Genomic DNA, 24,580 nt, shown 5'->3' on the forward strand with positions numbered 1-24,580 from the left:
ACCACCATCAGGCATCAAGTGTTGGAACTAATTCTTTGGTCATGCTATTTCTGCAGACTATCTCAGATACATTACAGTGCAATAATTCTGAGAAAGCCACCAAGGCTGGCCTCTTTCTCAAGACTTGCAGGGTCTAGTCTATTGAAGTTGCGTCTAAATCTGCTCAGGCTACCATAACAAAGTGCTGTAGACTGCTAAAACAGCAGAAATTTACTGCACACAGATTCGAATGCTTGAAGTCTAAGGTTAAGGTATCAGCAGGGCGGTTGCATTCCAGGGCGTCTTCTCTTGGCTTCTAGCTGACTTAAGAGACACAGCTGTATGCGTTCTTATAACCTTTTCTTTGTGTGTGTGTGGGAGAAGAAAGGAGAGGGGGAAGAAGAGAGAGAGACAGAGAAACAGAGATGGAGATGGAGAGTACTGATCTGGTATCTAGTATTTCTTTTATGAGGCTAATCCCACTGGGCTACCTAATATCTGACCTCATTGAATTCTAATTAACTCCAGAAGACTCCGAAATGCTCATCAGTTCGGGAATTAAGGCTTCAATATAGGAATTTTAGGAGGGTGCAAACAAGCAATATAATTTTCCTTAATATAAAACTCTGCCTTGATTTAGGTACAGTTTTCACAGGCAGCTTTAACTGTGGTTAAGGAGAAGGCAGGGGAAGAGCTCTGCTTGTGTGACGCTGGCTTGGCCCAGGACTCTCCTAGCCTCGGTCCTCTCGTGTCCTCCTGCGCCAGGTCCCAGCTGCTTTTGTCTTCTTGTTATTGATCATCTCTAAACTTCATTTCCTCTGCTTTGGCAGCACCAGTTATGATCTCTGTGTGTAACATCAAGATTTCATTTTATTGAGTTTATATGCAAATTACCACGGCTTAAATTCGTGTAACTTAACACTGATTGCAGTTTGAGGTTCTTGCTGGAAAACGATGTTCAGAAATTGAAATCAAGAAATTTGAATCTCTAATAGGTAGCAATCTGTTATCATGTCAAGCATTTATAAATGTAATATAGTAATAGAATTCTGCCATCTGTATACATTATATAAACTGTAAATTGCCTATTATGTTCTTATATGCTGTCATGTCTTCACATCTGATAAGAATTGTAGAATTCTTTTTTATAATTTCTCTTTTCAGTCTCACTTAGCACATACTTAATTTTCTGAGTTTCATAATCTTTCACCTTCCCAATATCCATAGATTCTGATCCAAATATTCCTGCTTCAGTACTGTTGAGTTCCTTATCCTTTCCTTGAGGATTTTCTTCTCCTGTCTTAATCAGGTAGACATTAGACATTAGAGCTTGACACTATACAAGTTATTGGACCAAAATTGTCACTGCTGGTCAGTATGTGGTGTTTGAAGGTCAGCTGACGTAGTCCCAAAAGAGTCGCCAGGGGATAAATGTTGTGTACCTGCTTAGTTCTTGAAATAATATTACATATTTTTTAGTACAAAGAATTTATCAAATGAAACCTGGTAGTAGGTGAAGCACCTTGTGTCTGTAATTTACAAAGGTCTGTTTTGCCCTAAAACCATCCGTTATTTTCAGTGGAATCAGAGACTTTATCTAATTTTGCCATCTAGTAGTACCAGAAGCTTGGGGAATTAAGACCAAAAGGAAGATCAAGTTTCTGTTTCTGTGTTGGCTACTAATGTACTCCTGAGAGCTTCAAATCTTTTTCTGATACCTGTGATTTCTGCTTGTAGCTATATATGTCTTTCTGAACATCACCTATGAAAGCAACCTAAATCCCAAGGACATCTGAAGAACTAAAAACCTGAGCAAATATTTACAAAGAGCTTTCAGAGCTAGAGAATTTTCAAAGGAGCAGATAGTGATTTAAAACCGTGTAATCAGCATATATATAATGTATGTTTCCCAGTAAGCCATTGCTGTGGGGGACTTTTTCTGAGGCACTGCTCATCTGACCGTGTTGTCTGTGTCCTACCCGGAGGCTTTTGAGTATGGGAGCCAGTGAGCTGAAATCTGATTCTAGCTCCGGTCAAAGAGTCACTCATCTGAGGTCCGATCCACCCAGGGAGCTCTGCTTTGTCTAATTCATCCACCAAAAGGGGACTTTTTTAATGATGCCCCAGAGGTTGGCAGCGCCCACTCCTAGTAATAATAATTAACATTTATTTTGCTTTTATCAGAGGCTTACATGTTTTGACTGGACTCTCACATCTCCAGAGTTAGGGATTAGGATGTTTCCCACTGCATAGAGCACAATGGCTGAGTAGCTTTGCTATGGTTAACCAGTAACTAAAGGCTGGTGCTAAGATGACACCAAATTAAAGATGATTTCTCAGTTGGTGAATGTTTCATGAAAGAGGAGGCTCTGGGTCTGCAATGGCTTTGCAAAGCCATCCTCAGGGAATGCGGACCTGTAGCACCAGCCTCCCCACATTAATGCTACTGACCATTTCATCAGATGTAGGCTGCCTCCAGGAAAGCAGCATAGGGTTGGTCTGATGGTGGCCGCAGCTGGCCAGCTGGAGGCAGCCCTGGAGGGTGCTCAGCTGAGTGCTGTCAGCCATTGACACACCTGACAGCCCAGAGAAAGACTGTTTTCCTCTGCAAAGAGAATCTCTAGGGTGCAGCACTCTTTCCAATATAGGAATTTGCAGATAGGCCAAGAAGGACCAGTTATAGAACCTTGATGGAGAAAAGCCTCTACCCTACCGGTTAAGGCAGATGATAAGAGTTAGATAGCGCCTTAACCCTTTCACACCCTGCCCACATTGGAGTCCTTCTCAATATGTGGTCAAAGTTTGCGTGTCAACCTGACCCCAGGACCAATGAGAAAAGTCTCTTACAATGGCAGGGCAATTCTCATCTGTAATTTCATTGACACAGTAAACCTGTGAAGCAGAAAAAGCAGCTATTAGGATCTTTAATTCACAGGCAAAGAAACTAAAATACAGAAAGATGAGTTAAAGTATGTACTATCATAGCCAAGTAAAGACAAAAAGCTAGAATTCTAGGGCCAAAGTGCATGTGCTGAGGGCTGAATGTAGCTGGAAGGACCAAGGGTGTCTGCCACCACCAAAGACATGGCTCTCCCATTTGTTAGCATCTTTCCTTGGGCTCAGCATCTTCCCTTAGCAACAAGGAAATACAGTAATTCAAGAAGGTGCCTTTTGGGGGAACCATGCTCTCCACTTACAAAAAGAAAGGATGAGAAAGAGCCAATGAGAGGATGATGATAATTCCCACAGTTCTCTCAGGAGAGCTTGCTATCTATTCTCAAGAGAAGAATCAAGTTGCATGTTTAGTAAGTTCCATGTACTCTCACATTGCTTGCGCATGTATCCTGTAGAACAAGAAGAGAATACAATTAGAAAAATTCCTCAAAAATGTCTTGAGATTCCAGAGTTCCAAATACAGGTCAATTCCCAAAGCTGAGCAATAATCCTTACCTGGTGGCATTATTAGAAGCCTTCTCACAGAAAGCTTTTTGCCTTCATCTCCGATGGTCTCATCATGTCCATCTAAGCAGCTGTTCTGAGTCTGTCCAGGATATAAGGCAGGAATGACGAACCTGTTAGAGCTTCCAGTGATCACAAATGGCGGCTGCAGCATGCATGTCAGGTTCACCACCATTGACACAGAGTGTGTCTTCTAATGAGGAGATCAGTGCTCCTTCCCTCAAAACTTGATTGCTTTCTTTCAATTCAGGTGCTAAATTTTAGAAAAATTGAGTTTGTTTGTTGAGCCCTTGACAATTCTGTTTCCCCTTAGGCAGGTGCTTATTGCAAATCACCTGGTTTATTTAAATCACAAAATGCATAGCATCTTAGTGGCGAGAGGACTTCAGTGATCCAGTAAACTGACTTCTTGTTTCTCCATCGCGGGCGCTAGGATGACAGCACACCGGTGAGCAACCATAGGCTGGCCCTTACCATGCTCATCAAGATTGTGAAGTCCTTGGGGTGTGCCTATGGTTGCGGGGAAGGACATCGAGGGCTCTCTGGAGATCGTCTGAGACACCAGGTATTCCGAGAGAATGTAAGAGAAGTAAAGTAGATTCCATTTCCTCTCCCTCTTCCCTGTCTCCAGTTGAGGAATGAGTCCTTTGACAATGAGGGTCAGTGTTCCCTAAAATATATTGCATTTCATGGAGATCTTCAGTGCCGTCTTGGGGTGGGCGTGTGTCCCACAAGATATCTCAAGACACCTAAAACTCAAGCTTAGGGAGGTTTCATTGGGAAAACTCTTCTGCCTCCTGCCTAAAGCAGCCCAAGCACCGGTTGGTGAAAGGATGCATAATTGGAATGTGCGAAGGGCAGTTTGAAGAACTTTGTGGAGGCGAGAACCTTCAGCAAGCCCTTGCTGGCCTGTGACTAGTGATTTTTTGATCATGTGTCTGGGTCCTGTAGAAGCGTATTTTATATTAGAGAAAGGGATCAAAGTTTAAGACCCAGTTTGTTCTTACTTAGACATGGAAAATGGCCCTTATTGGGACAAAATAGGACTATAAAAGTAGCCAGTAATGTTCTGGTTGCTTTGTCTGAGAATGAGCCTCGACTTCTAGATATTTGAGATCCTGTCCCTCAGAACTGTGTGAAACCTGAAACTCTGCACTGATTCCTGCCCAGGCAGGTGCAACTCTTATGGAATCGATTTGCCCTGGGTCAGTCTCCGTTGCGTCACTAATTGCTGCGTTTCCCCATCTGAATTGAGCAACAATCTACTTTCTCAGCAAGCCTGAGCTGGGAGTTTCCTCACACATACATTTGCATTAAAATTATAAGAAAATATTCTCTTAAAATTAAGGATTTGATGCAAATCCGAATCCAGAAAACCTTTCAGCAGAGCTTGACAGAGATTTGGGACCATGTCAAAGTCTGATACCAGCCCGGTTTTCCGTGGTGTTAGGTTTTGTCATGGAGTGTTCACACAGTATTAGCATGCTGGGTTTCTTGTTTAATGTGTCATCCATCATCTACTTATTTATCCATCTTTCTTTTATATTATGTTTTATTATTTCACTGTGTTATATGTATATGGGGGGTATATTCGAAGTAACTGACTTCAAAATTCTTCAACTCAAACATGTTGACCAAGATCAAGATTTTAGGGTCAAAATTTCCAAGTCAAGATACTAATAAAGCAACAGAAAGCTTACATTGCTGCCACCTTTGCACATGGGGATGCAAATTTGTAACTTTTCAATTCTGCCTCAGTATGAAATAAAGCCTAGAAGGTTAACTAAACAGCTTCACTCTTCAGGCAAAAGACCAGTTTCATGAGACGAAGAGCCGAAATGTAATCCAAAGTGTCATGCCCTCATGGCGGATACAAACTAGCTCTGACAACTGTCTCTTCTTTCTGGATTCGCAGAAAGCAGGGCTTGCTTGTTATGAAAGTGACTGTTACTAGTATCTGTCTACCATGCTTGGTATCTATGAGTGTGCATGCTTTGCTGAGGATGCCAGGCTACTTTTTTCTAGCCAGATGCCAGGTTGACCTAAAGGACAATCCCTGTATTCCAGGCTCATTACAGAGGTCATGAGGGGTTATTGATGTTCAATAAACATATTGTCGGAGACATCCAAGTTGGCGAGATTCCCCTGAAAAATGTCTAGCTCAAGAAGTTAGTCACATTCTTCTCTACCTTTCCCTTTTCAGGAGTTACCTTTGTTGAAAAAGTTAGTAGTGTTTCTTATTTTTAGCAGATCATAGTCTCTATATCTTTTTTAAGGAGCAGATTGTTTAATGACAGTCATTAAGATGCTTAGTGATTCAATCCCACGGCCCTGCAACACTTCTTAGATCATTGATGGAATCTTTACCAAATTATTGAAAAGGAACTCATTCTGTAACACTTTTTTATTTTTTTGAAGCTGTTTAGGACCTTCATTCAGAAACTAAACATTTAAAGGCTTGACAATCTTATTTTTAAACTTGAACTTTCTATTGAACTCATGCAAAACGTGTAGGCAACCTAAGATCCTTAAAGAATATATTTGAAATGAGACCCATGTGGTGTATTTTAAAGAGTACATGGAATAATCTATATTTAAAGATTTTCCAATCCAGGATTTTAAAAGTCCTTTGTAAATATTAAAGTAAATTTCTTCACAAATTCTTTATGGAATAATACTTGAATTATTTGTGTAGAACATATTTTACCTAAGTGTTTTGCAAACTTCACTTTATAACACAGCATCCATTTTATAAGAAATAAATTAATAAAATATATGAATTTACATGGGATCTAGTAACTAGTAATTCTGTGGGAATAAAAATACTTGATTTTAGATCTGTCAGTACATAGTGAAGAAAAAAATTTTTAAAGTCCATCTGACTGTGATATAGCTAGACTGATTAAATAAGATAATACCAAACTAGCTGCTGATATTGTAGCTATTTTCCTGTTCTTCTTTTTTAACTTTCTGTCTTTCATTCTTAAAATTTCCAAGTGTCTTTCCCTGGGGCTTGTTAAAATTGTAGTGCAGATTCAGTTTCCTTCTGGGTCATCATTGAGAGCCCACCAGTACCATGCACCGTCTTCCCAGTCCGACTCCCCGCCTTGGCCTGGTGGTGAGAAGTTCTCTGTCCTCACTTATGGTGACCCCCACACACACACTTTCCCTCCTCTCTTGGTACTTTGGCAGCTTATTTCAACCCAAAGGCTGCTACCATTTTCCCATTCTGTCCCATCATGGTGGGTTTTCTTGTATCCCTTTTGTTCACAAACAGTTTTTTTTCTTTCCCCAAGATACCAACTGATCTGTTACTAATCGTCCAAAATCTTTTTTTTTTTAATGGGTGGTATCTAAACACATTTCCCAAGAACATCATTTTCTGAATCATTAACGAGATGAATATATATCACAGGATGAATAACTGGATTAGGACACAAGGCCCTGACTTCTAGTTTTGACTGTGCTGTGGAATTTGTGGCATCAACCAGGAAAAAGTCCTTGGCATCTGAGAGCTTCACTCCTCTTGCCTGTAACAAGGGAAAACTCAAAAAAAAGATGTGAAAGTCACATGTGATGCTTGCTCGTGTGAGAACTGTGTTTTAAACAGCAAAGCACCACACAAATGGAATTTTCCTTTCGATCCTAGAAGAGAGCTAGACGGTGCCCCACACTCCTGGGCAGTATCAGCATTTTATTTGCTTCCTTCTACAGCCAATAATCGTCACTTCATTGGTTGTGGTGGCAGGAACTGTACCCTTTTCCTTTTAACAGGTGGCAAAATTATCTGCTGACTCCTAAGAAACAGGCTGGTATTTTAGCAGTGTGTAGCCAACTTGTTTTTGTGCTCATGAAGCTAACTTGTATTTAAACACCATATTTTCAGAACCAAATTCAGACAGAAAAATAAACAAACCAGGCTTTATTTTATACTTCTTATGTGTCTCAAGGCACTGGACCCTCCTTCCTACCCTGCTTTCCCTCTCTGCCCCATTGAGTTTCGACCTGGGAGGGGCACAAAGCCTTATGAATTGCTGTGACTCATCGCAGATATACACTTTGCATTATTTTCATTAAGATCCTAAAATCTTGATCTTGATGAAAATATTGAACTCCTCCTGGGATGCACGTTAAGCTTCCGGCTTCTCCCGAGGAGTGCTTCTTCTCTATGCAAGTGCACAGGGACGGCCCAGTCTGTCTCTGCCCCTGCTTTGACAGGTGGGGCTGGGGGGTTGCCTGGCACCCGCCAGTGGGGGCGAAGGGAAGTCTTTGCTTTCCGAAGGCTTCTGTCTTAGACTCATGACACCTGTCGCTGACGCTGGTGCTTTTGACTTTTTCACTTTTCTTCCTTCATTGCAGGCCCAGAGCTGCCTCACTAAGCTATATAAGCTAGATAAGATGCAGTTCCGCCAGACCATGAGGGACTATGTGAACAAGGATTCTCTCAATAATGTAGTGGACTTCTTGCATGCTTTGCTAGGATTTTGTATGGAGCCGGTCACCGACAGTAAGTAAAGCTGCCCCCGAGTACGAGGAGCCATCGATGTGAGGTGAAGCAGGTAGTGTTTCCATCTGTGGTGATGGAGTTAGAAGAAGAGAGATGTATGCACGCACGCGTGAGTGTGGGTGTAACTGAGCACAAGCATAAATCCCGCACATCATCTTTGAGGACACGGTTTGTGAGAATTTGGTAAAGCTTGTGGCATCCTCACCTTAATTCTCCGTCTTTACATTACTAACCAGAGGATTGCTGTGTCTCACATGACTTTCTCTTACCCAGTTTCACTACAGACAGAAAATTATTAATTCAATAAGTATGAAATGAGTATCTAAGATGTGTTAGGCATGGTGCTTGGCAGTTTTTGAAAACATAAAACAGCAAAGAGAAAATAAATACATGTGGTCACAATAAACATAGGAATAATGTGATTTTTTTGTATATACATATAGAATTAATTTTTAACAGCTAAGCAAAAGAATCCATACAGAGGCCTATAACCTATTTTATAACTCCAATATAGAGACCTAAATTACTGTATTAGGTTTTCCGTCCTAAAGACACAATACCCAAACCTACACTTTAAAGGAAGACTTTTAATTTGGCTCAATTTCCAAGGGGTTCAGTCCATGGTAGGCTGACTCCAAGGCAGAAATATGTCATGGATGAGCAAGTTGCTCAATGCATTGTGGTTAGGAAGCAGAACAGAGCAGAGCATGTAAGTACTTGAGCTTATACCTCCATGACTCACCCCAGTACCCACAACAGTGTGCTGTCCTGATCAGCTAGGAATTTCTTCATCTAATGAAGTTCACTTATCAAGATTAACAGTCACAGTTAAGCTGCATGTATAAGAGACTCAACCCCTTTTGTGCCATTTGCATGCAAATGCAGTAATCAATTGAAAGTTTTTATTCTTCATATTTGCATGCGAATATTCATAGTTAATTAATTTATATTGAACATCCACTTGATAGATTTTGGAGCAGTTTTCCTGGTTGGATCCCAGGCTTTATTGTTTGATTATCACATTTAAAAGCATTGCTCATCTATAGAAACATAATCTGTGTTAGCAGAATTACTTTGAGCCAAGCATATGATAAATTTAAAAAGCAATGAACTGAGGATTGTAGTTGAGATCTCCAAGAGAAATTATTGCTCCCAAAGTAATATTTTTTAAAGTTACCTGAGATAGGCACCATCAGCTTAGACTGAAATCTTTCTTTTAGTAAGGTGAAATATAGAAGTGACCCCATCGTTTCAAGGAAATGTGTTATTTTAAGGCAATGTGTGTCTCCTGGGATTCTGGAGATGTGGATGTGGGCCGCAGTGAATGGATCAGCCAGATGGGTCCCTGTATGATCATCTCAGACTGGATCTCTTTCCTACTGGTAGCTCACTAGCCACACAGGGATTTCTGGCAAGGCCGCTGAGTACCTGAGCCCCGAGGGTAGAAAACACTATGAGGATGGGTGGGCTCAGTCCCTGGCATTGTATATGTGTGTGGGTCACAAGGGGGCTCTCTGAGGAGTGGGAGTGTTGCAGACTTTCTCTCTCCACATACCGAGAGGTACCTGGCAACATTCTGCAGCTGAGCACAGGGTGTTCCTTTCTCACTGTCTATATGAGTCCCCTTCTTGAGCTTCTCTCTGCTTCTTCCTGTACGCTGACTGGCTCAACTGGCTGCTTCTACCTCCCTCCACTTCTGACCCACTGAGCAGCTTCCACTGAGCCCGCCTTCCTCCTCCCCACAGACACTTTCTGCCTAAAGGGGACATTTGGCAGGTCATTTTTCAGAGTGGTCACTTACTTAAAGATTACTCTAACCCTGAAGTCAAAAGTCAATACCCTTCTTTTTGCTAAGAAGACAGCAGTCAAAATACTCTACCAATTCTGTTGGAAATGCCAAGGAAAGACAGGGAAGATTATGATTCACTTGTTTCCAGGTTTGCTTAGAGGCTGTTAAACCAGCCGTCTTCAGTCCTCTGTGCTTGGATTTTGTCTACCTCTTCCCTGTTTCTGGGTGCCAAATATTTTCCTTCCTCACTCCTTCAGACTGTGTAGCTGAACAGAAACTTTGTCTGTAACTTGTGTCTTTGCATTCCAGACAAGGCTGGGTTCGGAAACAACTTCACCACGGTAGACAACAAATCCACAGCCCAGAATGTGGAAGGCATTATCGTCAGTGCCATGTTTAAGTCGCTCATCACACGCTGTGCTTCCACCACGCACGAACTGCACAGCCCGGAGAATCTGGTGAGAAGCTCCCCTCCTCTTCCCCCAGGAGTTCTGTGTCTGTGCTCACAGAGTGGGTCCTGGGCTGAAACCTGAAGTATCCACTTCCCCCGGAGTCACCAGTAACTCACAGTGAGGCCTTATCAATGCCTTTCTCCTTGTTCCTCACTGCCCTCCCTGTGGGCAGGTTGACTTTTCTTTCATCTCAAAGGTTGTGTTCTGTTCGGTGAAATCATTGCAAGGGTTAGGGTTAGGGTTAGGGTCAGAGTTAGGGTCAGGGTTAGGGTTAGGGTTAGGGTTAGGGTTAGGGTTAGGGCCGTTCAGAAAGAAGGTGCAAGCGCACTGCTTATTGGTTTGTGAAATATTAAAGAATGTTGAACCAAATGTTATTGAAACTGGATATACTTTAAAGATGAATGCACACGTACTGTTAAAACTGGTTTTTGTTTTTCTCTTATGGAGCCCTGTAACCTTTTAGCTATTCCTCCCAGAACACTGTGCCAACTAAACCACTGAAATCACAATAGTGTTGGGAGAGAAGCGTTTGTGAAATGTTGCTGCTTGTTTCTACCAAGGAGATTGTGTCTCGGAGTAGTCAGTGGAGTTGAAGCCTGACCACTCTGTCGTCCATAAATGAATCCAAGTTTCTCTGGGAAGCAAAGCAGCAGCCTCTCAACTACTAGGTGTTATTACTTTCATGTAAAATGAGTCCATGCGCACATATGGACACCATTTGCTTATCTGCCTAAATCAAGGGTGATGTTTTAAATAATTCTAAACTATTGAAGTTAATCACTTTCCATAAAGAGACTAAAACTCTACACCAAAGAAAGTTTATGATGCCTGACGGTCAAGGCCAATCCAACAGGGTTCTTGGACTTCCAGTGTAATGCAGGCATCATCCATATATTTGTTTTGGTCGGAGCTCTAAGTAATTTATCAAATGGGGTGTAATGTATGGATTATCGGTCTTTATCCACAGCCTCATGCGGATATATGACAAATATTGTAGGTCTTAATTTTCTTTGAATCATTGTGAGTTCAGTTTTGATCCACCGTCTCACAGGAATGACTGGAAATCAAACTTCAATCATTCTTTAGTTTCTCCACTTTGCTGAGTGACACAAAGGTCCCCAAGTTTTGGGCAGCATCGGGGGCCTGGGGAGGCTGCTGGAGGCTCCGTCCTGAGTTCACAGCAATTGTTTCACACAGCGCCCTCTGCTGTGCGCTGGCTAGGAGTTTGGCGCCCTCTCCATGGGGCTCTTCCAGAGAGGAGCTGCTGAAGGGCACTGTACACGGGATCTGCTCCTCAGGGCCCCAGGGGCACGCTCCCCGTGTCATACCCCAGATCATTTCTTCTGATTCTCTAATGATTTTAGGCGTAGTTGTCTCAGTGGCCTTAAAGTTTTGACAGCCCAAACTAAAAAGATAAGTGGGGTTTTTTTTTGTTTGATTTTTAGACTTTTCACTCTGCTTTGCCATCAATAGACAAAAACTACATAAGTACCTCTTTAAAGAAGAAAGACAGAGGAGGAAAAGCTAGTGCAAAGCTTAGTCTCTAAAGTACAAAGTCTTGTATATTCTTTTAAATGGTGCCTCACCAATGTATTTAGTATTAACAGTACTATAGTCTGAACTTTATAGTCAAGGTCAGGTTAAACTGGCCTACAACATACATATTACCTGTTAAGTGACTCTAGAAAAATTCCACATGCTTTGAATAAATGGGCTTTGTTTGCAGTACGTGGAGGATTTATCATTTTTGTCATAGTAATGCATCAAATTTAGAGATGCTGAACAGGGACTGAACTTGACCGGAGCCGCGGGAGACAGGAGACCAAACTCGAGCAGGATCAGCTCTCAAACTTTATTGCGTACAGCGAACCGGACCTAACAAGGTCCGCCACCCTCAACGTTGGTTCCTCTTCCGCCCGTTGGGGGCAGGAACAACCTCTTATAAGGGGAAGCAGTATCCAATCACAGAGAAGCGCGTCTAACAAGCTGATAGGCTAGCGTCACGGGTAACTGGGCAGACATGACAATTTGGCGGGCTTGTTCAGGCCGGGAAGAACCCGGAAGCAGGAAATGGGCGCCATCATAGGCGGCTTCCCACATCTCCCCCTTTTTTATTTATTAAAATAGGATGGTCTGTGGGTCCCTCCAAGGTGTCTATGACCTTGTTGCTGTTAGACACCTAGGAGTGGGCCTACCTTGTAGGCCGAGGCATGAGAGAATGTAGAGGTCTATACCCTGCTGTGCATCACCCCGTTTTGTGCATATCCTTGTGCCAGGACCATGCTCAAGGTGAGTGGTTCATTTTTTCGCAGGGCCAGGCTTTTGTGAACCGAACCTGGATGCATATAGACATTCATTCCTGCCTTCCCCCCAACCTTTGGGGCGGATGGCACTGCAGTACCCTTGGTCTCGCATCTCAATGCCAATAATTTGACTCCAGGAGGGACCCCTGGCCTTATAGGCCATGTATATCTGAGTGGAGCCTGTCTTAGGTTGACCGGGAGGGCTTTTCCCGTCTTACCCGTCATTGGCTTGCCCACTCAGCTCTTATAGCTGATGTTCTGCAATGTGAAGGAGATATGCGGTGGCCTGCTGGCCTGATGAGCCACCTGCTGCCATTTGCATGGCTGCCATGGCTGTGATCTTAACCTGCTGCTGAGTTTGTATGAGGCGATCTAACAAGCATTTAATAACCACAAGCCCCACTAGGATGGCCACGGCAATCAGGATCCAAGTAGTCAGGTTGGGCCAGGAGAACCAGGAGGTGACGCGTTCCCACAAACTGGCTATAACACTGCCTAAAGTTGATAAATCGAACCTGACTGGACCTAGTTGGATACCGTCCATATTGTCAAGTTCCTGACCGACTATGAGGGACTTTGTGCGAACAGGGGTGATTAATAGGAACCCACAGAATAGAAAAAGCTCCAAACCAGACATTTTAGTTTGTAGATGGTCTCGGGCGCTGAGCGTCGGTCCCAGAAGGGTCGAGTTGACTTGTGTCCGCGGGCTTATCCTCCTGTGCTTTATCAGGAACTGGTGGGGAGTTTACTGCTCGCGTCAATCTTTCCGGGACCCACAGCGGTTCGCAGCCTGGTTCCTGTGGGAAGACACAAACTGCACCTCGGGTCCAGCTAACCACTGGATCCGGGCCCATCCATTGTCCTGTAAGGATATCTTTCCATCTCACCAGCCCTTTGTCAGCCGGGGACGGGTTATTGTGCTCCATGGCAGGGGAATGATTATTGTGATTAAGGTTTAAAAAATTTATGGTAAAGAGTGCCAATGATATTCTTCCTTTGGGCGTTAGGCCATGGCCTATTCCCTCCTTTTGTTTTTGTAAGACACCCTTGAGTGTCCGATGGGATCGCTCAATGATGCCTTGTCCTTGGGGGTTGTAAGGAATGCCATGTTTAAGAGTGACCTCCATTTGTTGACAAAATGTCATGAACATATTTAAGTTTTCCGAATTCTGGGATGTGTGTAACATCCATTTGCCAAATATGATTTGGGCGAAGTCCTCTTGGGTTAATGCCAATAGATTGTTGGGGTGAAGAGATCACACAAGCTGGGCAATACCGTCGTGCTTGTGCTCTCGTGATGTTGAAGCGCGCCATGAGGGTGCGGGCATTAACATGGAACTGAGAATGGAATTTTTGGGCTGCTTCCAGAGGGTTGGGAAAGGTGAAGACCCATATCGGGCACGTGGCCGAGTCTGCCAAGGCATTGCCCTCCGCCAAGGGCCCAGGTAAATTAGTATGGGCTCTGATATGTGAGACGAACACTTTTGAGGTTCTATTCCATAGCTGATGTTGAATACCTAGGAATATGGAGGCTACCGTTGAAGAGGGTTTAATGGGACCCGCCGTCTCCAGAACTTGGAGAGCATTTACCACATACGGAAGGAACGTCCTCCTCCTCCCCCAGAAGGGGGCGCAGGAGGTAATCCAGGAAGTAGCTCTCCCTCTAACCAGGGCGGTGCCATAGGTTGTGGGCGCCCTCTGGCGGCCACGGGTGGAGGTGGCAGCCCAGGGAGCAACTCCTCTTCCGGCCACGGTGGTGCAGTGGGGCCTGGCGTCCTAAAGGGGGCGACCATGGGTTGCGAGCTTGCCAAGGAGCGGAAGGACCTAAGTTCCTCCCGCAAAGCGGAGTAGCTCGGGCAGGGTGGTGTTTGGTTCCCCTTTTTATCTTCCCGAGCCCTAAGTTCCTCTTTTAACAGTGTAGGAGGGTCATGCTTAGCAAAGACGACCTCCTCTTCTGAGCCTTCCGAATCCAAATCAGAATTAGAGCCCTGAGGGTCCTCCGGAGACCTACAATCGGCAGTGGCTCCGGGCTCCTCTGAGCATTCCGATCGAGCTCTATCAAAAGCCTGTCGGGCTGTATTAGCGAAGTGAAAGCAAAACAGATGCAAAGGGAAAAGAAAAGAAAAAAAAACCGGCGTCCACTCGTGTGGCACTCAAAATCTGTTAGGTGCGTCCACCCAACCCAGGTGACCCAGTACTCACCTGTCCCGGGAACCGCTGTATCTCACGTAGCTGATCAGGGTGAAGAGAAGAGGTGCTCGCGGCCTTCCGTTGTTATTGGGCCAGGTCCTCCGTCGTACCGCAGGCGACAGCAATCGCACCTCCCGGCCGAAGAGGCACGTCGCTGAGTCTTTTACCTTTTTCCCCGTACGGGCCACCAGATGACCGGAGCCGCGGGAGACAGGAGACCAAACTCGAGCAGGATCAGCTCTCAAACTTTATTGCGTACAGCGAACCGGACCTAACAAGGTCCGCCACCCTCAACGTTGGTTCCTCTTCCGCCCGTTGGGGGCAGGAACAACCTCTTATAAGGGGAAGCAGTATCCAATCACAGAGAAGCGCGTCTAACAAGCTGATAGGCTAGCGTCACGGGTAACTGGGCAGACATGACAATTTGGCGGGCTTGTTCAGGCCGGGAAGAACCCGGAAGCAGGAAATGGGCGCCATCATAGGCGGCTTCCCACATGAACTCTTGAGTCTAGATAAATTTATACCTACCTTTTTCTGTAAATACCATCATTAAGTTATAATTAAATGGGAATCCATTGATGAAAAACACAGAGTGATGTCTTTCTGGCTATCTTGGTTAATTTTTCTTATTCTGGGATAAAATACCTGACACCCAAAATGAAGGAAGGAAAGGTTTATTTAGCTCATTGTTTGTGGAGGTTTCAGTCATAATCAGCTGGCTCCAAGGCAGGATGGCATGGCACTGGGACAACACTTCAAATCAGCCCCCAGAAAAATGGGGAAAAAGCCTTTTCTCCTCCTTTATGTTGTACACAGCCCACCCCTACCAACTGGTGTAGCACTCACAAAATCTCCTTGCCCTCCTTTGCAAACTAAGGTTCCTGGCTCCCTGCTAAGTCTCTGAGTTAAACTTCTAAACTTCTCAAATTGACACAGTGTATTGACCATAACACTAGCCATTCAGCCAGCTTTCTGAATGCCAAGCTTGCTACCATTCTTTTTCATATTCAGGATGACTAGCAATGTTCTTGGCATTGCTCTACAGGAACGATAGTGTGCCATAAACTTCAACAGCCATAATTAACTTTCTTTTATGATTCCAATGTTTATGGAAACCCAAGGAATTACCTTTTCCCCCTATGAAACTAATCACACCCATCTTCCCTTTCTCTTGCTTTCTAAAAGGGGCTGTACTGTGACATTCGTCAGCTGGTCCAGTTTATCAAAGAAGCTCATGGGAATGTCTTCAGGAGAGTGGCTCTCAGCGCCTTGCTGGACAGTGCTGAAAAGCTGGCACCGGGGAAGAAGGTGGAGAGCAATGAGCCAGAGCCTAAGCCTGCAGGGAACAAAAGGTAGAAAGCCTGAGCTCTGGAAATATCCGCGATTTCCTTTTGTCAGCATCGTGCTGTGTCCGTAGGGCCCCTGATGTGGCTTAACTTTAGTAAAGGTGTGGTAAGATGGTCTTGTATAGGTGGTGTCACTGATAGGATTGAACTTCAGCTTAGAAAAGAAATTAGTTTGTTATTAAGTAATAATAAAAATCAGCTCAATATTCCTCAAATTTTCATATATTTGAATTTCACTTCATGCCTCTTAATAATATGGTAAAGCATGATCTATATTTTATTCTCTTCTATATGAAATTTACATTTTTATCTGGAAAAGAAAAGTGATTTCTGGTGCCACATCATTCTGTTCAGTAAGTGATGGCGTAAGACAAATCGCTCTACAGAGCCAGGTTAGGTGTTCTTCTAGTAAACATGCATTTGTTTTATGGTGATTGTATATTAAATAACATTATGCAGATGAAAGGAAACTCCTCAATTCAAAGTTCTGCTTGCAGTTAAGAATTCTGCAGCAATAATGGTACTGGTAAGCGAGAAGTCAGCGTGAGATACGTCGTAAGGTAGAAATTCCGTACAGCAAAGGCTCGTGGTGACAAAGCAGTGTGAACGGGTGACAGATGTTTTGCTCTACGGACTGTGTGAACCATGAAGTGGCGATGTCCCGCTGTGCTGTGACGGGTGCCATGTGTCATTTGCATAGGTCAGAGGCCGGAAGCATTGTGGACAAAGGCCAGGTGTCCTCCACAGCCCCGGAGGAATGCCGCAGCTTCCTGTCTGGTCGCCCCTCACAGACCCCGGAGCAGTAAGTAGCGCTCATGTTATCTCCAGTGCAGAGAGCTGAGCACGTCACACTGCCAAGCATTTCATTTTCTAAGAGCTGCTGAATGGTCTGTTATTATTTTATTCAGGGTTTTTGTTTGCTTTTCATTTTCTTCAATATTTGCCTTGTTTTTACTTTTATCTCATCGTGTCCCCGTTTCTGCCTTTCACACACACTGATACAGACAAATCCAGAAGTAAACTTGTCCAGTGCTCGGTTTTAGCAGAAACAGATTCTCTTCCAGTGTGCTGTGGTCCTGCCCTGCAGTCCATTCCACTGTCCTTTGTTGTCACGTCCCCTCCACTTTTCCTAATGTCCAAGCAAAGCTATCTTTAGTTAGCGGCCCTAGCTGAGGTGAGGTGAAGCAGCAGTGCTCTGCAGGCGTGTAGGAATCGCTCAGAAGATGTTTGTAAGTCTGTCTGCAGAGGACACACGAAGTAGTCAGCGATCCATCTGGACCTCCCAGCCCTTCACCCCGTGACAGGCAGGAGCACGAGTTGTTGGAGGTCAAGTGGCAGTGGATATAACATCCTCTCCCTGTCACGGCCACAGGGGACCGGAGCAGTATAAACAGGGCTGAGAATGGGCGTGCATGCGTGCACGCTCACACGCTTCCTTCTCAGCTCCTATTGCTTTCTGCAAAGGCTGGGGGCTGCTGTGCACTAGGAAGGGGACGGGAATCCGAACTGTTGCTCTTAGCCACCCACCCTCGGTTTCCCTCTGCCACATGCTGTTTCACAGGGATAACTCAGTTAGCTGTTCAGTTGAGTCATAAATGGATCTCAACTGTTCTGCGCGCTCTGCAGTGTGCCATTCGAAGTTCTTCCTCCTTTCCTGTCTATTTACTTCTCCCCTCCATCCTTTCAAGCCCTCTCTCCTCCCCCCATCTTTTTTAGCACACCAACGCTGTCAGCACAATGTATTTTGTATTCTTTTATTTCTTTCTCTCTTCTGTGTGGCATTGCTTTTGATAAGAGTGAGGGACTAAGAGTCCCTTACCTCGCCACACCAGGCTCTTCCACGCCAAAGGTTTGCTTTGCTGTCCCTCCCCTCCAAGTCTCCCCTGTCCCCTGCTTTTGTGTGACACAGATACCACCAACAAAGCATATTTTTTATTGCTTTTATTTATTTAATTTCCTTTCATTTTTTGGGTCCTTTCATTTTTTCCTCTCTTAGACTATGTGTATGAAGTGTTCATAGATGTGAAATAGTAAGAATTAGTTATTGCTTTTAGGATCTTCCATGTACACGTCAGGTTAGCCCTCACCTAAAGCTGTGAGGGGCTCAGATGCAAGCTTTCTACCAGCATATCGTTTCCCAGCTTCTCACAGCATCCCTCCATCTCCAGTCATGTTTCTCTCTCTCTTTTCTTCCTTTTTCCTGCACACAGCCTCTAAATTGCGCTCTCCCCACTCTCGATTCCATATATAAAAATAGTATCACCGAAGTCCTGTCACCTTTCTTTCTTGCATTCGCTCTTCTCTTTTTTCTTCTTTCCTTCTTTTCAGACTACTTTATTTTTCCTTTTTCCTTCCTTCATCCTCCACCTCCCAAAGTACTTGCCATCAGTATTATTTCACTATCTTCCTGGGTTATTGAAGAAAATGAAGATTTTAAAAAATTTTAAATGATATGATTGATGTATAGTTGATTCTATAGATGCTGATAGAATCTATAGTTCTTCTCTTCTTGCAATGCGGTGATCAGAACGGATCCTAATATGTTAAGTGGGTTGAATTAGTGCACAAGCTAATTCAAATGATCCAAGTCAGGGTTAACAGCACAGGGCGACATAACTGCCGAGAGAGATGTCAGAGAGCTGATAGAGTTTTCTCTACTTACTGGTCTTCAGCCTTCCACATGAAAACACACAGACGTGAGAAAACAAGGCAACAAGATACCTCCAAAACCTCTTAACTCCCCCAAATCTGATCTCATGGGCAATGAAATGGAGTTGCCCTTTCAAGCAAAGCATTCAAAAACCAAATGTTAAAATGTGGAAGGGATCAAAGGAAAAATAAGCAAATGCATAAAGTATTCAGTGACCTCAAAGTGGGTATAAGTAAACAGAGAAAGGATTTACTTAATAAGATGTTCATCAAGCTTGAAAAGACACAAAAGCTGGTTGAACTGAAGAAGAAAATGCAGGATATGAATGACACTTCAGTAAAGAATTAGAGATTCTGGAAAGGAATCAAGCAGAAATCCTGAATATGGAAAATTCAATTTAAAATATGGGCAGGCACAACCAATCTGAGGGGAGATTATCAGGACCTGAAGAGTTGATGTGATAAACCATGTATCCCGTGACAGCCTACAAACAAGACACCACAAAAACTCTATCCAACAGTCGCCGGACGACCAGGGGAAAAGTTCCTTAGCATTATAGGAGTTAAGGAAAGACTAGACAGCAATGCAAAGATACAAAAAAAATTTAAACCAAAATTATAGTACAGAATTTTACAGGTTTAGGAAATGAACATCCAAGTAAATGAGGGATTTAGAACCCCAAATACCTTCTTTTCCTAAAAATAAGACCTTATTCTTCTTGCTTGGAGGCTACTGTGTGGAAGGCAGGTCAGACAAGGACAGGCTTTTGGGGGCTGCTATTTTTTATCTCATCCTCAAGGCTGATTCTTTTCCAGCCACATCTTATTTAGGAGGTAACACGGTAGTCATGAGCAGAAAAGAACCTTCCTACCACATATCAAAGTCAAAATCCCAGATATTTAACACACAGAGAATACTATAATGCTGTTTGAGAAAAATGACAAGTAATTTACAAAGGTCAGCCTATCAGAAAAAGTAAATTTCTCAACATAAAACTTAAAAGGTCAGGACAGCTTGGAGAAAAGTTTTTCAGTCCCTGAAAGAAAATGATTGCCTAACAGATGACTGTGTCCTATAAAATTATCATTCAAAATTGACAGAGATGAAAGTTTTCCATAACACAGAGAATCTAAAGAAATTCATGAGCACTGTTACTATTTATATCTAATGTCCTCCCAAAGCCTGGTACACTCACTGGTGGAGCTTTTGAGAGGTGATTGGATCGCGGGTGCATGATAATCATCAGCGGATTAGTTTACTGATGAGTTCATAGTTAAATTTGACTTTTGAGGTGAAGCCTGATTGGAGGAGGTTGGTCAGTGGGGGTGTGGCCTGGAGAGATCTGTCTCCCTCTCTCCTCCCCTCATCTCTTTGCCTCTAGCCTGCTTTGCTATAGAGTATTTCTTCCCTGCTATGCTGCCCTGCTGTGGAGGCAGCCAACTGTGGACTAAAACCTCTACAAACTGTGAGCCAAAATAAATCTTGGCCTCTTTAAATTGTGGGTGTTGAGTACTGTGTCTCAGTGACAAGAAGGTAACCCAGACAACCACCTACTTAGCCCTGGAGAAACGACTTAAGGGAATTTTAGACAGAGACAGGCCAATATTCTCAAAGAGCAAAGAATTCATCTAACTGGGAAAATAGTTTTTAAAAAGGAAGACAGAAAAGAAGCATCACTGGAAAAATAATACCATGACAAGACTCGGCAAATACCTTTCCGGTAATAATGCTCAATATAAATGGTTTTAACTGTCCAGTCAAAAGACACAGACTGGCAGATTGGATGAAACATAAAACCTAACTATATGTTGTCTGAAAGAGACGCAGTTGACCAGAGCAGGCAAACAAATCCCATAAACTGCAAGTGAGATAATGGAAAATAATACTTTCTGCCACCAGAGCCTGAAAGCATGTAGGGTTAGCTACTCCAATTTTCAACAAGGAGAATTTGAAGCCAAACTGATCAGTACATAAAAGAACATCACTACATCTTAGCCAAAGAACAATTCAGCAAAGAAATAGCAATTACAAGGTCATGTACACAGATGTCGACACATCCAGTTTCATAAAACAAAAGCTACCGGATGGTAAAAGACAGATAGACACCATTGCTATCATAGCAAGGGACCATTGTCACAGACAGGTCAGCCAGAAAAAAAGGCAACAGAGAAACATCAGAGTTTAACCACACCACCAAACAAATGGATTTAGCAGGTGTCTACACTAGAGAAAAGTTAGGCTTTTGACAAATAGTGCTAGGAAAGCTAGTTGTTCACATGTGGAAGAATTGATATAGTTTTCTACCCAATACTATAATCAAATCAAAATGGATCAAAGAGCTATGGAAACAGGAGGATTGAATCTATGGGAAGATAAAATAGGTACAACTTTTAAGACAAAGGCAAGGAAAAGTACTACCAAGCAGAACCTCAGTTGTACAAGAAATAATACTAACAATCAATAAATAGAATTATCTCAAATTAAAAAGTTTCTACATAACAAAGGACTCCATGGACCAAGTGAAGAGACAACCTACAGAGTGGGAAAAAGATGTTTTGCCAGTTTGTCCTTGGACAGAGGACTAAAATCTAGAGGATTTAAAGAACTAAAACAAAAAAAAAAGACACAAATCAAAAAATGGGCAGCTGAAGTTGATAGACACTAAGTACAAATGGCCAGTAGTACTTGAACAAGTGTTCAGCATGTGTAGCCACTAAAGAAATGCAAATCAAAAGAACACTGAAATTCTGCATTCTGCCTTAAGAATGGTTATCATGGACGAGTCCAAAAGCCACGTGGGTGAGGGAAAAGAGCCCTTGTTCATCATTGGTGGGGACATAACTGAGTACATCACAACCCCTTGGAAATCAATATGGAGATTACTCAAAAAACTAAGAATGGAAATTCTCTTGGACCCAGCTGTAGAACTCCTGGGTGTTGTCTCAAAAGCATTAAGGTCTTAGTATACTCACATGTATAGCAGCATGGTGCACACTACCAAGGCTTTGGGAGCAATATGGATGCCCATCAGCAAGTGAATGAATAAAGAACATATGACTTGTGCATAGAATGGAGCACCATTCCATTAAACGGATAAACAGAAAGCATTTCTAGGAAAATCGATGGGTCTTGAGACTCCAGTTCTAAGACCAAGAAGGTTACGTATCACCTGACAAACCCAAACTATAAATAATCTAAAAACGAAATTTAAAAAAGGTGATAGGAAACAGACTTTTCTAGAGATGAGAGGGAGTCTGGGAAAGGGTAAGCGGAATGTGTCGGGAGGAGGGGATGAATATAAAAAGGATGAAGATGCCGTGATATATATATATATATATATATATATATATATATATATATCAATTCCCCACCACAAGTGTAATTATTATGTGTTGTAAACATACACTGAGGAGAAAGAATAGAAAAAGGAACAATCAGTTTCTAAAGCTGGCTGAGCCTGATAACTTATCTGTTCTTTTGGGAGCTGTTTACCCCCAAGAGGAATGATCAACATTTGAGACACTAACATCATTTTAGGTCCCCAAACCATCATTTACTATAAATGTTCTTCTAGCAATTCTGCAGGGTATGCCAGGCATCGTGGTATCCTTTCTCCAAAGTCAGGTAAATCGAAACTGAGAGGCCCACAGCCGTTAGATAGGATTTTGGTGATCTGTACCAAGCGAATGGCGAGGTCCCTGCAGTTCTTGGAGCATTGCAGGGTTTTATAGTCTGGCACTGCTGAGCAGAGAAAGGTCAGGAGGAGGAGATTAAGCCCTGGCTCCAGCGGGCATATGAATTTCATTTACTGTTTCAGCCTCAATACTGCGATGGAGCTTGACTCATTATATGATTCTTTTAAGAATAAATGAATCCATGAAAGGGCAGAATTGTCAAATCATCATTAAGCTTTTGTTTTCTTTAACATCCTTTCTCAAAATTTAGCTTTTGTTTTGCGATTAAGGAAACCCTTAAAAACAAATACAAATTCAAACTCTAGCAAAAAAAAAAAAAAAAAAAAAAAAAAAGGATTTTTTTGACTATTTTGAATGACAAGTCCCATGACTGAATAAAATCAGTTAAAAGGCTTTATCACATAAAATCTGCTCAAAAAAAGAAACAGGATTTTTTCCTCCAAATTATACTAGCAGTTATTGGGCTAATCTGGTGAAAGAGAATGGTATAAAAGGTAAATTGGATTTTAAAGTAAAACCATCTATTTTGATAGGTGAATTTTTTGGGTTATGCAATATTCTCTTTGTTCGGTTAGCTATAATCACTACTAAAGGTCTCAGCATCTAGGACATGTCTGTTCTTCTACTGCACGTGAAGATGTGTGTTGGCATGTGCCTCTCTGTAAATATTGTCACTTTGAGAAATGTCATGAAATGGAAACATTTCTTTGATCTAAGTGGGTTCAAGAGAAGGATGAATGATCACTTGGAATGATTTTGGCTGTCTCTCTGCCTTCAGTTTCTCTTCCTGTCCTTCCCCCGTTACTGTCTCTTCTCCTTCTTTCTCGTATAAATAATCACATTAACAAGCAATATTAAAAGTGGTTTTATGGCCCATTTCCCCGACACCCTTTGAGCAAAGCCGATGTAGCATTTGATTGAAAAGGTTGATAAAGTTGAGCCTCTTTGGATATTTTCCATTCATATCATGGATTCATGATGAGAAAAGCTTCAGCTAGTTCCCTGGAGCTAAACGTTTAGGTTGTTTCTACTGTTTCAAAGTTGACCGGTAAAACCTCCTTTTATGTACTTCTTAGTTCATGGTCCCAACATTTTCTGAGATTACTTCCTGGAAATTGAATTACTTGTCAGAGTGTTGATACAGACTTTGAAAAACATATTACTAACTTACTTTCCAGAAAGACTGAGCCATTTTTGTCTCAGCACTGGCAGTATGATAGTAACCACTGCTTTCCCCCTCCCTTGATCTACGTCAGTTCAGTGAGTGAAAATTATAGTTTTATTTTAGCCAATTTATCGTTGTTGTTTGTGGTGAGATTCAACTCTGTGTGGTGTTGGCCATTCGTCTATTTCCTTTCCTGGAACACCCTGGCCGCTTATTCCCCTGTGGCTACTCTTGTTTGTCCTGTTGCGTTGGACCTGTGTTGCATTTTGAAACTCCATGCAAGATTCTTTGACTCACTGACTTTAATGAGGATGTAGTTCCTAGGTATAAAGATCACATTTCATTCATTTAAAAACTTCTCATGATGTTATTTAGTGCCCAGTATCTTACCACTGGGGTGAGGAGCGGGAACTGAGGAATATACAGTGCAAGCCCCACAGAGCTTTGAAAGAAGTTAAATACTCCTTGACAGTGCTAAGTGTTTCTGTTATGACTCACACCTGCAGGGAAATCCTGCGATGGTAGTGTTTTCATTACAATTGAGAGAAGCAGTCAGCGCCATTTGATAGCTGAGACAGGACTGTTCTCAGGAAAAGTTCAGAGTCAACCTCAGTCTCCCTCCTCCTCCTCTGCCACCCACCCTTCCAGAGTGGGCTCCAGAAGATTGTTCTCTGTGATCTGTGTAAATAACTCTGGCAGGAGGTTGAGGGACGTGTAATAGATTTTCCCATCTGCTGTCAAATAGTTCATCCTATTTTCTGCTTGATCACAGTGACGAACAAATGCAAGGGGCCAACCTGGGGCGAAAAGATTTCTGGCGCAAGATGTTCAAATCGCAGAGTGCAGCAAGTGACACCAGCAGCCAGTCAGAGCAGGACACTTCCGAGTGCACCACAGCCCACTCAGGGAATACCTTGGACCGGCGCGCCCGCTCCCGGTCCCGCAGAATTTCCCTCCGGAAGAAGCTCAAGCTCCCCATAGGTAAAAGTATGTCTGTATTTATTTATGAATTCTCCATTACCTGCCATGTCCTCAAATCAACTCA

At 42.9% G+C, this 24,580-nt stretch overlaps 1 protein-coding gene and 1 long non-coding RNA gene across 13 annotated transcripts in view; one reads left to right on the top strand and one right to left on the bottom strand.

The window, feature by feature from the left end:
• Unc80 (unc-80 homolog, NALCN channel complex subunit) overlaps positions 1–24,580 on the top strand; it is a 201,309-nt gene that overhangs the window by 37,216 nt on the left and 139,513 nt on the right. For 7 of the 12 annotated variants that reach the window (XM_063237423.1, XM_063237430.1, XM_063237424.1 and 4 more), the window contains 6 exons: positions 3,872–4,018; positions 7,798–7,945; positions 10,044–10,192; positions 15,865–16,031; positions 16,726–16,827; positions 24,308–24,522. In XM_063237423.1, the coding sequence (XP_063093493.1) occupies positions 3,872–4,018; positions 7,798–7,945; positions 10,044–10,192; positions 15,865–16,031; positions 16,726–16,827; positions 24,308–24,522 (928 nt within the window). The remainder of the gene's footprint in view (positions 1–3,871; positions 4,019–7,797; positions 7,946–10,043; positions 10,193–15,864; positions 16,032–16,725; positions 16,828–24,307; positions 24,523–24,580) is intronic. The other 5 variants (XM_063237425.1, XM_063237428.1, XM_063237429.1 and 2 more) reach the window with 2 other exon arrangements.
• On the bottom strand, positions 12,025–15,166 carry LOC134473306 (uncharacterized). The gene is made up of 2 exons (XR_010043512.1): positions 14,692–15,166; positions 12,025–13,286 (listed from the first exon to the last, which is right to left on the bottom strand). It is a non-coding gene; the product is annotated as an uncharacterized LOC134473306 (long non-coding RNA).

This window comes from Cavia porcellus, unplaced genomic scaffold (assembly GCF_034190915.1).
Source record: "Cavia porcellus strain 051 isolate PalLab524CR breed Dunkin Hartley unplaced genomic scaffold, mCavPor4.1 scaffold_26, whole genome shotgun sequence".
In the NCBI taxonomy this organism is placed as follows: Eukaryota; Metazoa; Chordata; class Mammalia; order Rodentia; family Caviidae; genus Cavia; species Cavia porcellus.